This window comes from Xyrauchen texanus, chromosome 2 (genome assembly GCF_025860055.1).
Source record: "Xyrauchen texanus isolate HMW12.3.18 chromosome 2, RBS_HiC_50CHRs, whole genome shotgun sequence".
NCBI classification, from domain to species: domain Eukaryota; kingdom Metazoa; phylum Chordata; class Actinopteri; order Cypriniformes; family Catostomidae; genus Xyrauchen; species Xyrauchen texanus.
This window is the reverse complement of record NC_068277.1, coordinates 38,702,593-38,719,543: the sequence shown is the minus strand read 5'-3', so window position 1 is coordinate 38,719,543 and position 16,951 is coordinate 38,702,593. Positions and strand designations below refer to the sequence as shown.

The window sequence follows — 16,951 nt, the reverse complement described above, 5'->3', positions numbered from 1 at the left end:
ATGACGATGTTATGTCAAAAAAACGACTGTAAAATTTCACAATTTTACAGCTCAAATAATCTAAAGGTTTTAACAGAAGAATTAATGTAAGTGCTTTATAAAATAATAAGCTTCATATTTCTGCCTTTAAACCCTCCAAAACGGGACCCATTTACACAAAAATCACAAAACACCCCACAGATCAGACTAAAATCTATAAATCATACAATTAAATTTTGCATGAGCATAAAACAATGTAACACCAATGAAATATTTTAAACAACCATGTTGAAAAATTAAGGATATTACTGTAAATAACTTTTTCAAAACGGGGGGAAAATTTCCTCTGAACTTTGACCTTGGAAGTTCTTTTCCACAAATTTTTGACATTGACAACATGAAATCAAAGTACAAACAATCTTTACAAATAATTTAAATGATTAATTACTTATTATGATTTGCTTTTTTGCACACTTGTTAGACCTTGCACAAATGCTTGTCCTGAGAAAACAAAATTAGTAAAAAAGAAAAAACTGTAAATTTCATAGAAGGGGATTAATGGGACAGAGGGCAAATTCAAATATAATATATATGTAGGCCTATATATATATATATATATATATATATATATATATATATATATATATATATATATATTGTCAATTTTAACTCAAACTATTTCAAAATATTTAATGAATGCTTAAAAAGTTTTTAATGACTGGAAATTCAAGGGACATGATTGTCACGTATTTTGATGATTACCCTCTACATTTATCCAGATCGATTAGCTGAAATCTTCCAGTATTTATTAAAACGCTATTTCATGTGAAGTAGTTAAGTTTTTTTCTAAGATGTTTGTAAGTGATGTAAGCGTCTGTGTCGAAGCAACAGATTGTGATAACCTTCACTTGGCAAAGGGAAATTACGTCTCTTCCTCTCAACCAAACTACAGAAGGACGTCAGTTTAAACTCCAACGATGATTGGTGCTTTCAGACGCTAGGGTAAGAACAGCAGCTCTCATTGGTTGAATGAGTCTCGAGCTCACTCGCGTTTGTTTCAGCGTGGACATTAGCAGTGAACATGGCGAACTGGTGTGTACGTGCGGTCAGGCAGAGCTATACTCTTATAGCATCCCCTACACTTGTAAGGTAAGAAAAGTTTTATTACATATATTTGACGTGCATGAATGGGTAAATATTTTCCTTCCTATACATATATATGTATGTATATAAATATTTGTATAAATATATTTGTAATATATATATATATATATATATATATATATATATATATATTACATATATTATTATATTTGTATGGATTAATGTGACTATGGATTAATATGACTGTATGTTTTAATACGTTTTTGTTTTTTATTATTATTATCATCATGACATTACAGGTTGATTATATGTAACCATACCAGCACTCGGTTATCCTGTCAAATTTGCTTACAGATCCTTCAGGTGTGACCATCTTTTTAACATATAGTTCCCTCATACAATAAAGGTTTTTCATTGTTTCCTTAGGATGTGGCTGTCCATGTTATTATTGAAATATTTAATAAAAAAATAATAATATGAATATTTACATAAGTGAAAGTTGGTGTACAGATGTAAAAATGTTAAAGAAGATGTGCTGTCCTAATTTGGAAGCGCTCTTTATTAACTGTAAGACTTTCTACGAGTTTTCCTAATTTATTCTGGTGAGTGTTTATATCACGCCAAACGCATGCGTGAGTGCTGCGCTGCAACGGCTGGCTGATCAGATCACAAACACGGAACGAAAATACCTGGACTCAGTTGTTATTATTATTCTTAGGGATTTTGACAAAGCAAACCTCACACATGAACTGCCCAAATGCAAACAGCACATTACATGCCCCACCAGAGACAGAATTATACTGGATCATTGCTACACAACAATAAAGGATGCATATCGCTCTGTCCCTAGAAAAGCTTTGGGACTCCCTGATCACTGTCTGGTTAATCTTCCAGCCTACAGACAAAAACTAAAATCTGCTGAGCCTGTTGTAAAGGCTGTAAAGAGATGGACCAATGAAGCAGAGCTGGAACAATCCTGGTTTGACTGCACTGATTGGAGTGTTTTTGAGGCTTCAGCCACAGACCTGGAAGATCTCACAGATACTGTTACATCATATATCAGTTTCTGTGAGGATATATGCACTCCTACTAGGACTTATTTAACGTTAAACAATGACAAAACATGGTTTACAGCAGAACTCCGGCAGCTTCGTCAGGCAAAATAGGATGCTTACAGAGGTGGGGATAAAGTCAGGCCAGGAACACACTGAATAAGGAAATCAGAGCTAAACGTAGATACTCTGAGAAGCTGAAAAACAAGTTTTCAGCTAACGACCCTGCATCAGTGTGGAGTGGCATGAAACAACTTATTACAGGACTCCTGCCCCCAACCCTGTGGTGGACCAACAACTGGCTGACGACCTGAATGTGTTCTTCTGTAGATTTGAAAGGCCCATTCTCACACCCCACACCCGCTCTGACCTTCACTTCACACAAACACCAACACCTCCTGCAACCCCCTCCAGCTACTCAACCTGCACTTAAGATCTGTGAAGAGGAGGTGTGCCATGTCTTCCGAAAACAAATGACAAGGAAAGTACAGGGCCCAGATTGTGTTTCACCCGCATGTCTTAGATCCTGTGCTAACCAGAATATCAGAAGACTACAGAGGACAGTTCGGACTGCTGAGAGGATTATTGGTTGCCCCTTGCCCTCCCTTCAAGAACTATACACTTCCAAAGTGAGGAAAAAGGCTGGAAAAATCATTCTGTACCCCACTCACCCAGCCCACTACCTTTTTGAACTGTTACCTTCTGGCCAACACACACATATATATATATATATATATATATATATATATATATATATATTAGGGCTGTTGATGTAATGCGTTAAAAAAAATTAACACAATTAATCACAATGCCTCCGGACCGTAATAAGGAAGATTCCTGTGAAATGCAAGCTTGTAGTACCACCTGTTTACTCCAGAGGGGAGTAAGTGAAACTTCAGCTGTATGGGCAACACGCAGTTTATACAGTGAACAAAACAACCTTCAGCAAACACACAACACAAACATGCGTTACGTTCTTGCGTTCAAAACACTTGATGGAACGCAAATTTCAAGGAAAATCAAGATGTGTTCTAAGTGTTGAACAATATTTAACTTGATACAGTGACCTAAACATTTCTGTTTATGACGCAACACACCCGAGACGCTACACAAGCAGCCGTTTGACGCAGGTGTACATTGACGGGTCCTTAAACAAGCCATCATAATAAATCTCCAACTGATTGATAAATTCACTTGTGAAATGGATTGATGTGAACTGTATGCCAATGATTGACTTATGATCAATAATATGGTAGTAAACAATACATTGTATTCTAAAGCCAATTTTTGTATTGTCTTATCAATGATTAACTCTTCTGCCACAAGAATGTAATGCATTGTAATTATCTTTATATTTTTTATTATATATATAATATATATATATTTAAAGATAACTATGTATAATTATATATTGAATTATTGTTATATGAAGGGCTTTCTCAGCACATATTTGTATATGCGATTAAATGCGATTCATTAATCGGGACACCATGTAATTAATTCAGTAATGTTTTTTATATATTTATATAGATATATATACAGTGGATATAAAAAGTATACACACCCCTGTTAAAATGCCAGGTTTTTGTGATGTAAAAGAATGAGACAAAGATAAATCATGTCAGAACTTTTTCCACTTTTCATGCGACCTATAATGTGAACAATTCAATTGAAAAACAAATTGAAATCTTCGTGGGGGGAAAATTAAAAACCTTACAATAACCTGGTTGCATAAGTGTGCACACCCTCTTATAACTGGGGATGTGCCGTGTTCAGAATTAACCAATCACATTCAAACTCATGTTAAATAGAAGTCATTACACACCTGCCATCATTTAAAGTGACTCTGATTAATCACAAATAAAGTTCAGCTGTTCTAGTAGGATTTTCCTGACATTTTCTTAGTTGCATCTCAGAGCAAAAGCCATGGTCCCCAGAGAGCTTCCAAAGCATCAGAGGGATCTCATTGTTGAAAGATATCAGTCAGGAGAAGGGTACAAAAGAATTTCCAAAGCATTAGATATACCATGGAACACAGTGAAGACAGTCATCATCAAGTGGAGAAAATATGGCACAACAGAGACATTACCAAGAACTGGACGTCCCTCCAAAATTGATGAAAAGACGAGAAGAAAACTGGTCAGGGAGGCTTCCAAGAGGCCTACAGCAACATTAAAGGAACAGCAGGAATTTCTGGCGAGTACTGGCTGTGTGCTACATGTGACAACGATCTCCCGTATTCTTCATATGAATGGGCTATGGGGTAGGGTGGCAAGACGGAAGCCTTTTCTTACAAAGAAAAACATCCAAGCCCGGCTGAAGTTTGCAAAAATAAACATCAAGTCTCCCAAATGCACGTGGGAAAATGTGTTATGGTCTGATGAAACCAAGGTTGAACTTTTTGGCCATAAAACGCAAAAACAACACTGCACATCACCCAAAGAACACCATACCCACAGTGAAGCATGGTGGTGGCAGCATCAAGTTTTGGGGCTGTTTTTCTTCAGCTGGAACCGGGGCCTTAGTCAGGGTGAAGGGAATTATGAACAGTTCCAAATACCAGGCAATTTTGGCACAAACCTTCAGGCGTCCATTAGAAAGCTGAAGATGAAGAGGAAGTTCACCTTTCAGCATGACAATGGCCCAAAGCACATATCCAAATCCACAAAAGCATGGCTTCACCAGAAGAAGATTAACATTTTGGAATGGCCCAGACCTGAATCCAATTGAACATCAGTGGGGTGATCTGAAGAGGGCTGTGCACAGGAGATGTCTTCGCAATCTGACAGATTTGGAGCACTTTTGCAAAGAAGAGTGGGCAAATATTGCCACGTCAAGATGTGCCATGCTAATAGTCTCCTACCCAAAAAGACTGAGTGCTGTAATAAAATCAAAAGGTGCTTCAACAAAGTATTAGTTTAAGGGTGTGCACACTTATGCAACCAGGTTATTGTGAGTTTTATTATTTTTCCCCCTCAAAGATTTCAGTTTGTTTTTCACTTGAATTGTTCACATTATTGGTCACATTAAAAGTGGAAAAAGTTCTGACATGATTTATCTTTGTCTCATTCTTTTACATCACAAGAACCTGGCATTTTAACAGGGGTGTGTAGACTTTTTATATCCACTGTGTGTGTGTGTGTGTGTGTGTGTGTGTGTGTGTGTGTATATATATATATTTGTCTTATTGTGTATTCTATATATACTTTTTTCTATTCAAATGTATTTTTATTTTTTTTTTTTTCAAATAATTTTTTTTTATCTGTGTCTTGTTGCTGTTTTGTATGTTTGTGCATTGGAAGCTTCTGTCACAAAGACAAATTCCTTGTATGTTGAAGCATACTTGGCAATAAAGCTTATACTGATTCTTTTTGTGGTTTGACAGCTTGAATGAATCCTCTTCAAAGCTACATACAGAGAAATTGCATAATTATTTATAATAATTCAGTTTACGCGCTTTCACCAGTTTGATACCGTAACCTGCAAACTCATCAACATCACTTTGTTCATTCTTGAACAGTCACAAAAACCTTCATAACTTTGTGTGTATGATAACTAGATCCACAGCTTTGGACTGCCACCTGCACCACATCAATGCGTCCTGTGTTGTAAATGCTATCATGACAGCAAACATTTTTTAAGGCTGCTGATGCTGCATTTAATTTACACATATCTGAAGTAGCATCAGAACTGCCCTTGACACTAGGGCTGAGGTGGGTCAGAGCAGCCATAATTTAGTCTGGCTTTTATGCACCTTTGTGTCTTTACACAGAATTTTGAGCAGGCCTAACTAAACTGTGTAAAGATGCCTTAAATCTACATTTATATGAGATATAATATAATATGAGAAAACATTATGTGGGAGTGAGGGGAGTTGGAAAGAAGAAAGTGGGGAAACATTTTAAGTGGTGCCAAGATTCAGTTCTATCAATAATTTGTCTAATATGAGAAGTCATTTTGCACATGTATTTTATTAATTTAGCGAATCCTTTGTTTAGATTTCCATTTGTTTAATGCAGTATAATACATTTGACAGAATGCCACATTATGTCCTTTATAAATCACTGTTGTCTTGATGTACTGTAGATCTACTTGAAAACAATTGAATCTGATTTTGACACATTACAGGTTAATTGCATAACATAGCGTTGATGCATAATCCAACAAGTTTACATATAACATTTTTCCTTCATATTTTTCAGCCCTATAGTGGTAATTTCTAAACATGTTAATTTTAGAAGAAAAAGAACTAATATATATTGGTGAGCCAGAGAAATGGTTAAATGAGACTTGTTGAATGAGTCTCATTGAATTTATTTTGCCTCTATTACCAGACTAACGTTCTCGCACTTCCTTAATACCAACATTTTAAATATTATCCTCCTTGTAGCAATGTCCCTACCAACTTTCAAACCAAACCTATGCCCTTGTATTGAATGGTCATGTACCTCAATAAACAAGGTCAGAGAACTGAGCTTCATGAATATTACAATTCTCATATTTTCATTCTTCAGGGCTACCCCACGTCTCCTTTGTACAGCAGCACAGCAGACAAGTTCAGGGATTGGAACTGAAGAGGAGAATGGTGCTCAGAAGCCAGAGCCCAGTGCGGCAGAAAAAGCCTTGACCGAAGAAAAGACGCAACTAGAAGAACAGCTGAAAGATGTTACGGTAATATTTTCAGTAAAATAAATTTGCCAGTTGAAGTGCCAGGTTTTCCAAATAAGCACTTCCTTATGGTTCTGAACACCAGTTTTTTTATTTAGATTATTCAGTGGTCCCACCTACACCTCTATCCATGCATAAAAGGGAAGTCCTTCTTTTATTAAAATCTACCTGTGTCCAGCACACTGATGACCCTTGAATTAATTATCTGCTTACATTTAAATTCCCCAAACAACCAATGGACACTTTAATCTGTTGTTATTTAAAGAAAAGCCTTCACATTACAGTTAGCCGGTAATTCAAAGGTAAGGTGTCCCAGACTTCGAATGGATACAATGGATACAAACTCGAAGACATTGTTTATTTGAAATGAACAAATAAAAATATTTATATTATATGGCATACAACAATAAAAATGCATTGCAATAGTTCATGTTGTTTTGTTATTTATTAAACATAGTGTTTTTATTATGCCATTTTAAATTAAATGTAGTTGCATTTGATAACTTGGCAAAGTGTATTTCATTTATTGTGTGATATGATGGATGGATCTCTTTCTGCAGGATAGATACAAGCGGGCACTAGCAGACACAGAGAACCTTAGGCAACGGAGTCAAAAGATGATTGATGATGCTAAACTATATGGTAAGCTAATTTTAGTAAAAAGGGGTAATTCCACTCCGGGATGCTGACTTTTCAATTCAGATTTCCAGCATTACTTAAATACACACTATAGAAAGAGCTTTGATGCGAAACAGTGGTTCACTTAGTAACTGTAATTTGTATATGCCAACTATGCTGTATTTTACATATCAAGGACATCTGGCACTTCACTTAATGAGTTGGCATAAAGTAAATGTTTAATGGAAATGTGTGTCCTTAATATTTTTTATATGTAGAAACTGTTTTATAAAAGCAATAAGGCACTCAGCCATGCTGTATTATGTGTATAGCCATGCTATACACTGTTGTAACATTGAAGGCACTCCATTGTGCATCATACCTAACAACACCTTTTAGCTGTGACTATACTGACAATGCCTTGAGTGCCTTATTTAAATATGAACAGAATAACTAGAGAAATGTAAATGTTTCAGTTTTCACAATGCATTCCTTTTTCTTTTCTCAGGAATCCAGGGCTTCTGCAAAGATCTGTTAGAAGTAGCAGACATCTTGGAGAAGGCAACAGAAAGTGTACCTAAATCAGAAGTAACGGCTGCAAATCCTCACCTGAAAAATCTATATGATGGCCTTGTAATGACTGAGGTGCAGATTCAAAAGGTCTTCAGAAAACATGGTCTTATTAAGCTTAACCCTGATGGTCAGAAATTTGATCCTTATGAGCATGAGGCTGTCTTTCACGCACCTGTGGATGGAAAGGAGCCTGGTACCATAGCCATAGTTACTAAAGTGGGTTACAAGCTGCATGGGCGCACCCTGCGGCCAGCTCTGGTGGGTGTGGTCAAAGCCCCCTAACTGGTTTTATACACAATGGTTGTAATGGGTTATTGCCTGAAAAACAGATCAGCTCTTGCAAGTTAGCTGGTCTAAGTTCCACCTCTTTTGCTAAAGGTGCCTCCGAGAGGCAAAATCTTATGTAATGATAACTGAAGAACAATGCCAGACTAATCAAGTTGGAGTAATGTATTGATAATTCTAAATAAAAAAACAATAGTACTTGGGTATATTTTAAGAGCTTAGTAAGTGTGTGTGTGTGTGGTAGAAGATACACAGAATCTTTAATTACCTGGATCAGTTTTCTTTTGGGGATCAGCATCATTCCAGGGGCTCTTGAGATTTAACAAGTCAATGTACTGCAGCTTATAACGCAGTGTATTAAACACTGTTACCCATATTTGCTCTTAAAATAAACACCAAAAACATTAGCAGTTCATCACCACCTTGTACCGTGTCATTTATGGATGACGTCAACAGATTCCAGATGTTTAATTTTCAGTGTTATGCAGGTTTTTTGCATAATAATTACTGACTGCCCTCAGGTCAATAATAGATTCTGGGAAGATTTGAAGAGAGGAGGGATGTCTTTGTGATGCTGATAGGCCTGTGCTTTATAAATTCATATGTAAAGCTGTTTGTAATATGAATGCACTGATGATGACCTGACATGAAAATATGAACATTAGATATTAGCATTTCTTTGCACCTGTTTTCAGTTTATCCATCTGCAGAAGCAAACAGACTGTCCAATAAAGTTGTACCTGTACCTCTTCAAATATAGTGCTGTCATTAGACCTTCCATGGATCTGTTCATATGTTTGGTGATGTTTTCATAAAATGGTTTAAAAAGGTACATTCAAGCCTTTAATTTGTGTGTGTATTACTGTTAATTTAAGTCAAATATAATGCAAGTGTAGAATTGTTCTTCAGTACTTAAGGCTAGAAAAAAAAACTTAAATTACACTTGATGTAAACATTGACTCCAGAAATGTAGATCTCCAGAAATGTATGTTGGGACTCAAGCAATTAAGTTGGTTTGAAACCATATAGCAATTTGTTGTAAAAACAAATGGACAAGAACAATTATATTTCAACACTTTAATACAAAGTAAGAAAGAGCATGACATATTCAATAAAATACATCTTTTCACATATTCAAGTTCAACATTTTTGACAAATATGATGCTTCCAGAATGGGCTATTTTACCAAAGAACATTCATGCCACACCCAAGCAGAAAAAAGCCTCGTAATTTTTTAATTGTCACATTGTCTTCAAAAATTATAAAGCTGTTCTTGAGATGGTGTCTTAACTGTTATCATTTTCAGTATGTATTCCCGTCTAACATTTTCATTTACTTCAGAAAAATAATTACACTTTCTGAAATAGCACAATAATTGAATACTTGCATAAATATTAAAGGAAACTATTTTAACCCTAAAATGAACCTCTGTCACTTGTTTTATTTGTGTGTGTGTATATATATATATATATATATATATATATATATATATATATATATATATATATATATACACATTTTTTTTTTTTTGCATAATCAAGTGTGCAGTGAGCTCAATGAAAATTGTAATCTTTAAGAATGCCTTGGGAATGGTTTGACGTGATCCTATTTCACAACCATGAAGCACAAGAAAAGTATATGTGCTTAAGCCTTTCTAAAATGTAAACACCTTAAGAAACAAACACAAAAAGGCAGTGACAGACAATACCAAGATAATGAAGAGATACCTCCCCATTTGCACCTTAATTCCCTTTTTCTTTTTTTTTTGTAAGCACAGTTATATATACGGAATAGTTAAAAAGCCAGTCTACTGTACATTACGCAAATCTTTGATGATTGAAACAGGACGACCACCTTGGCTTTCCACCAGTTTTACACAAAATACAGTTATTTCCAATATGGTATACACACTAAAAAGAGGCCATATGGAGAGAGAGACAGAGAAAAAAAACAATGGCTAAAAATCTACTCTATTTGACTCAATATATTAGACATTTAAAACTATATTAAAATTTAAATCTTTGCATTGATGATGTGAACAGAGCTTTTAAGTTTTCTATAGCTTTGGGGTTGACATAAGCAGTCAGTAAAAACATTACAAATCATGGAAAAATATGTTTTTCTCAGTTGTAATCTACGATTTGGTATTGTATGATTATTTTGTCAAAGCATTTGAAAAATAAAAACTTAGTATGGCATTTTAACATACAGTCTCTACATACAGCCTACACTGTGAGACTACAAACATTAATGCTGTATTTAGCCCAGCTTTATCCATCACAACTTCCTAACAAATAATATAATATTACCCTTCTGGAAACAGGGATAAAATAGAAAAATGTTCTCTCTTGGTGATCTATGCCAGCATCAAGCTAATAATTTATATAGCCTGGGTATGTGCCATTCAGTCTGTGCTTCTGAAACATGCTCGATTAAAAAACTATAGTAACAACCTCACAAAGGTCAACTCCAAAAAAGGAAAATAAAAACTCAATCCCTATCAAACATGAACATATGACATTTAGATAGTATCAAGCATGTTTCACGTTTCACACATTCCCACAAAAAAACACAATAGAAACTGAAACAGGCAAATGTAGACTGGAATACAGAAACATAAGACTTTTGGCAAGCAGAACACGGATCTTTGTCTTATTTTCCTTTTTATTACCAAGAAAAAAAAAAGTGAAACAATTTGAAATATCTGCTTTGTACAACAATAAGTGTAAAGGCTGGAATCAAGCTTGTCTTTTGATATTCCATTGGTGGGGAGCATTTGTTTTTCATTGGCAACTCTCAATGTTTTTTTCAATCTTAACTCTAATTGGAATACATTTTTTTTGTTTATTTACTACTGTAAATTTTGTGTATATGCCAGCTTAGTCAGCAGTTTTCAGGGCCTTTTACTTTCCAGTCACAAATCCTTTTAGCATGGGGTAATATGTTTTTTATACTATTGTGATCTGTTAAGCTGGACACCATACTCAAAAGTTCCAGATGAAACATTAAATATTATTTTTGCAATCTCACCATGTTTATGTTCCTATGAGGAGATATGAGATCAAAGAAAGACATAAGACAGATCGAAGGACCACCTCCAGTAGTGTGGCACCTTTTTTGTTCTCACAGATGTTTATGAGATGTAATATAAAACAGTAGAAAAATATATTTACAGTCATTACTCTTATAGCCAAATCTTTGGCCAGTATTAGGAGGCTTCTCTTGATATCCAGCCACTCTCTGACAGGAAATTTAGGATACGTTTTCTCAGCACCTTGTCCATGTAGCTGGGTAGGCGGCTTTTGGAGGGAATGCCCTGCCTTTTCTGTAGGTGATCCTTGATGATGATAGTCTTGACAGTCAGATAACGTGTGGGACTAAGGTTCATTGAATTGCACAGTACCTTCTCCCGATCTGAAAGCAATCCGAATCCAGACAAGTTCTCAATGGCTGAAAACTCACTGTCCTTCCCCTCCTCTTTGATGGCACTGACTCCTCCACCTCCAACAACCCAACCCCCTGCTCCAACCCCTCCTCCCAGCCCGGATACTCCTCCTCCACCGCTACTACCTCTCTTTGAGCCAGTAACACTTTTGTTTTCTTTCCGTTTTTCCCGTTTGTGACGTGCCGCCTCGTACTCGACTGACTCTTCAAGTCTCGTAATGCCGTTCCTGCGATAGCGCTGAAGCTCCCGAACCTTTGCACGCAGCATGCGCTCTTTGTGCATGCTATCAAAGAATTCTTCAAACTCACGATGTAGCATAAACTGGCAGAGGGCACACAGTTTAATCCGCTGCTCCTTCTCTTCCTTGGTGATTTTGCGTTTTGGGGTTGCGGTCACAGAGGAGCTCAAAGACCCTGTCGGAATAATTGTGGCTCCTCCTCCCAATCCAACGACTCCACTCACCCCTCCAACTGCTGCTGCCCCAACTGGCCGCTCTCGCTCTTTATCTTTTTTGTCCCGGCCCAGAAAGGTTGGCACTAGATTATAGTCACGAGCAATGTTTTTGCGTCGCTGACGCTCACGCAACTTACGCACGTACATGTCCACATGCGCTCGCTTCATCTCAATCTCTATATCTTCATCATCATAGTTCACAGACAACCCACTAATGAGCTTTTCCGCCTCCTGGTCATATTCAATCTCGTAGTCATCACGAAGTGGCATGTATCCAAGCTGCTGCTGCTCGGCCACAGATATATCAAGGGGGGGCAATGGGGTGGTCAAACTAGGGGACAACGGACCACCACTAGGGCAAGTATGGTCTGTCACACGGTTAGGGATGCTGTCAGGGATGCAGGCTTTGCCCAGATTCCCATGGATATACATGCAAACATAATGATCCATGACCTCCTGAGGGGTGCGTGATGCACCAACATGGGCAGCCATATCCTCCTAGTACACAGAAATATTGTTATCACTGTAAATGTACAGGCCATAATAATAAAGTGCAAGTTATAACCTTAAACATTAGTAAATATAATTGCTAAGTAAACAGTATTGCATAAATAGTATTATGCATAAATTACTGAATAAACAAAAGCGTCTTCTTAAAGTACAGCTAGTGATTTCAACTTTGTTTTCTCTATGGAAACTCTATACTGCACCCCTCTTAGTTCCTTAGGCAAGCTGTTGTTATGAATTAAGTTGTAAAAATGTAATTACACAAAACCTTTCAATAAAATGTTTTAGTCCTATTTTACTCCAAAACCAAAAGAAACAATTAAAAAATACTATTTTGCATATTTGACAGAAAATGTAGCCTATTAGGGTCATTAATATGTTTTTACATTGTGACATTATTTTCATGACATTTATGCACATTTTACCACCCAAGAGTACAACAGTCAAAATCCCATTCATATTTGACAATAACTTAAAATTAAATTTAAAGACATACTTACCATGAGCTCCAAGGTAGTTAATTAATGGTATATGCTTCTGTTGAAGCCATCAGTCAGCATTATTTCAACTTTGTTGTTAAAAAAATCATGTTTAATAGCAGAATTCCTGGTGAACAACAACATTACCTATGGTATAGAAGTGATAGATCAACCAATCAACTGTGGCCATGTAAGCACGCAGAAAAAGCCCGCAAGAGACTGCACACCTTCATGAAGCATTCCGAGTGACGCATTAGAGTTGTAACTTGTTTTTTGTGTATATATATATATATATATATATATATATATATCGGAAAATCTTGTAATAAAATGTAAAAATTATTGTTTCTATACTTAGAACCAACAAACTAAACTCAATAGTGCTGTATATAAAGAGCTTTTTGCCCCATCCCGATTTCTCCTGTTTTTGTGTATATCTCATACTAAATTGTTTCAAAAATTCTAACATAATCTAACATAAAACAAAGGCAAACTGAGTAATAACATTATCATTTAAAAACTGTATTTTGTGATTTATTGAAGCAAAAAAGTTATCCAATAATAATAATTGGGCCTGTGTGAAAAAGTATTCGCCCTCTTAGTTACTAAATCCCCAAATCTATGAAACTGCATTCATGATGTGGTTCAGTTGGACTAGACACACACAGGCCTGATTACTGCCAGCCCTGTTCAATCAAATCAACACCTAAATATTACCTTTTCAGCTGCATGAAGTTGGTTTCACCCAGTTGAAAGAGATTCCAGAAATGATGAAGGAACAGGAGATTGAAATACATCAGTCTGGGAAGGGTTATAAAGCTATTTCAAAGGATTTGGGACTCCAAAGAACCACAGTGATAGGCATTATCTCCAAATGGAGAACACTTGCCACTAGGGCTGGGTATCATCCAAAAAATTTCGACATTGCTTGCGAGCAAGTTTGACTCTACACAAGAACATTATCTAGCTGATGAGATATTTTAAAGAACAGAGGAAAAACTAAAAAAAATGCATATTCAGTATAGAACTTTTGGATGTCCATTCCAAAAATTGTTTTTACATTCCCTGACATTTCCAGTTTTTCCATGATCGTGGACCCCATTTGATATGGGCCAGTGGTGGCTCAGCGGTTAAGGCTCTTTGTTACCGACCGAAAGGTCGGGGGTTCAAGCCCCAGCACCGCCAAGATACCACTGTTGGGATTTTGAGCAAGGCTCTTGACCCTATCTGCTCCAGGGGAGCCGTTTCATGACTGACCCTGCGCTCTGACCCCAGCTTAGTTGGGATATGTGAAAACAACTGCATTTCATTGGCAAAGATTAAGAATCTTAATCTTTTCATTACAGTCTGCAATGTGAAAAAAAATATATACAAACGTGGCCAAAAGTATTGGCAGTTACATAAATGTTGTGCTTCGCAAAGTTTTCTGCTTCATTTGTTGTGGTGTTGATTCACTTTGTCTCTAGATTATTGTGCAGAGTGATCAGATGCATTTTAAATAATTCCAAAAAGCTTTATTGGCCAAAAAAAAGAACTTTATCACAAATACCCAAATGTCCCTGTTTTTTGGCCCTGGCACAAAATGACCATTAATCATGACATAACATAATTTCACTGATCATATCAGCAGCACCTGGGAAAGTGAGAACGAGTGCTAGTCAGGTGAAATCACTCGATCATACTGATTGGATTATAAGAGCAGACTGATTGATTTAAAAGGAGGGAAGAAGTGCTTCCAATCATTGTGTTCTTGTTCGCAATGATTACCTCTAAAGAAAGACATGCAGCCATCATCGATTTGCATCAAAATAGCCTCACATGCGAGAAAATTGCTGCAAAGAATATTGCACCTGAAAGAACCATTTACCGGATCATCAAGAACTTCAAGGAGAGAGGTTCAACTGCAGTGAAGAAGGCTTCAGGACGTCCCAGAGTGTCCAGCAAGTGCCAGGCTGACTGAGGAGTCAGCTATGGAATCGTGTCACCACCAGTGCAGAGCTTGCTCAATATTGGCAGCAGGTTGGTGTGAGTGCATCTGCACACAGTGAGGTGAACACTTTTGGACAATGGCCTGGTGTCAAGAAGGGCAGCAAAGAAGCCACTTCTCTCCAAGAAAAACATCAAGGACAGACTGAAATCCTGCTGGAAGTACAAGGACTGGACAGCAGAAGACTGGTGCAAAGTTATTTTCTCTGAAGCACCCTTCTGACTGTTTGGGACATCTGAAAAATCGATAGTCCGGAGAAGAAAAGGTGAATCCCACCATGAGTCCTGTGTCGTGCCAACAGTGAAGCATCCTGAGACCATCCATGTGTGGGGTTGCTTTTCATCCAAGGGAGTGGGCTCTCTCACAATTCTGCCCAAAAACACTGCCATTAATATAGAATGGTATCAAAACATCCTGCAAGAGCAACTTCTCCCAACGATCCAGGAGCAAATTGGTGATGATCCGTGCATTTTCCAGCATGATGGAGCACCATGTCACAAGGCAAGAGTGATAATGAAGTGGCTCAGAGATCATTACATTGAAATTTTGGATCCGTGGCCAGGAAAATCCCCAGATCTTAATCCCATAGAGAACCTGTGGTCAATCCTCAAAAGGCGAGTGGACAAGCAGAAGCCTACAAATTGTGATCAAATCATAGCACTAATAAAGCGAGAATGGATCACCATCAGTCAGGATTTGGCCCAGAAGCTGATATCCAGCATGCCAGAGCGAATTGCTGAGGTTATGAAGAACAAGGGTCAATAATGTAAATATTGACTCTTTGCATACATTGAATGTTTTTGCCAATAAAAGCCTTTAAAACTTATGAAATGCTCATCATTGTTTTCCATTATACCATAGAAACATGTGAAAAATATATCTACAAATACTGAAGCAGCAAACTTTGCAAAACAAAAACGTATGTCACTGCCAATACTTTTGGCCACAGCTGTACTATTTAAATTGTAAGTATTTATACATAGCAATACTACCTTGACACTGCCTTTCATTTTGATTTAAAAATCATTGTGAAAAAGCATCTTTTTTTATGGTAGAAGTAGTACAGTTGAAAAATGCCTGTGTTGCGATAATGAGAATTGGGGGTCAAATGTGCTTTGGTACCCTGATAATAATGTCACAATGCAACGCATCTTAATGGTCTTAAATGTAGGCTTAGTTTTTTGTTTATGCAAAGTATAATTCTTTTTTTTTTTTTTTTTGCACTGACTGTGATTTCGTGAGAATAATCATTTAATATACTCATTAGCACACTCGGCTATAGAGAAACAAAATCCAGGTTTTCAAAAAACACTATTTTTGGTAACCAGAGAAAGTTTCATCAGCAAGCAATACATAATTTTTTGCAGGCTACTGAATTAAAATAGGTTATTAAAACATGACTAGTTTGTTTTGCGATGTACATTTCACAAAGCTGACGAAATGTAAATACACTGCATCAACAGGGACTTATTTGAGAATCGTACCCAGTTACCAAATCCATATTGCTCGATGGCATCGAGCAGCGATTGCTCTTCCCTGCTAGTCCATCCTCCCTCTGCGTCTGCACCCCAGAGCGAAAAACGACCGCCGTCAACTTGCTGATAGCCATGCCATCGCCTGTGGTTGCCGATTTCGGCGCCCGCGGAGAAGCACTCCGGGCAAAGTTCAATATCTTGGCATTCGGCACAGCGAATCCGTAAATTCGTAACATCTGCCAGGCAGTTCACGCAGTACTTCTTGCCTAGGTCGGCCATATTGCTCCCTAGCGCCTGTTGTTAGAAGGAGCAGTGGCGCGGGGCAG

General features: G+C 37.1%; 2 protein-coding genes across 2 annotated transcripts; one reads left to right on the top strand and one right to left on the bottom strand.

Moving 5' to 3' along the window:
* Positions 1-1,026: 1,026 nt before the first annotated feature.
* Positions 1,027-9,631, top strand: LOC127663006 (grpE protein homolog 1, mitochondrial-like). The gene is made up of 4 exons (XM_052154386.1): positions 1,027-1,128; positions 6,650-6,806; positions 7,364-7,445; positions 7,930-9,631. The coding sequence occupies exons 1-4, from the start codon at positions 1,061-1,063 to the stop codon at positions 8,274-8,276; spliced, it is 654 nt and encodes a 217-aa protein (XP_052010346.1). The 5' UTR covers positions 1,027-1,060; the 3' UTR covers positions 8,277-9,631.
* A 161-nt stretch (positions 9,632-9,792) lies between these two features.
* Positions 9,793-16,904, bottom strand: LOC127662992 (transcriptional adapter 2-beta-like). Its single transcript, XM_052154363.1, has 2 exons — positions 16,635-16,904; positions 9,793-12,675 (listed from the first exon to the last, which is right to left on the bottom strand). The coding sequence occupies exons 1-2, from the start codon at positions 16,902-16,904 to the stop codon at positions 11,488-11,490; spliced, it is 1,458 nt and encodes a 485-aa protein (XP_052010323.1). The 3' UTR covers positions 9,793-11,487.
* Positions 16,905-16,951: the final 47 nt, after the last annotated feature.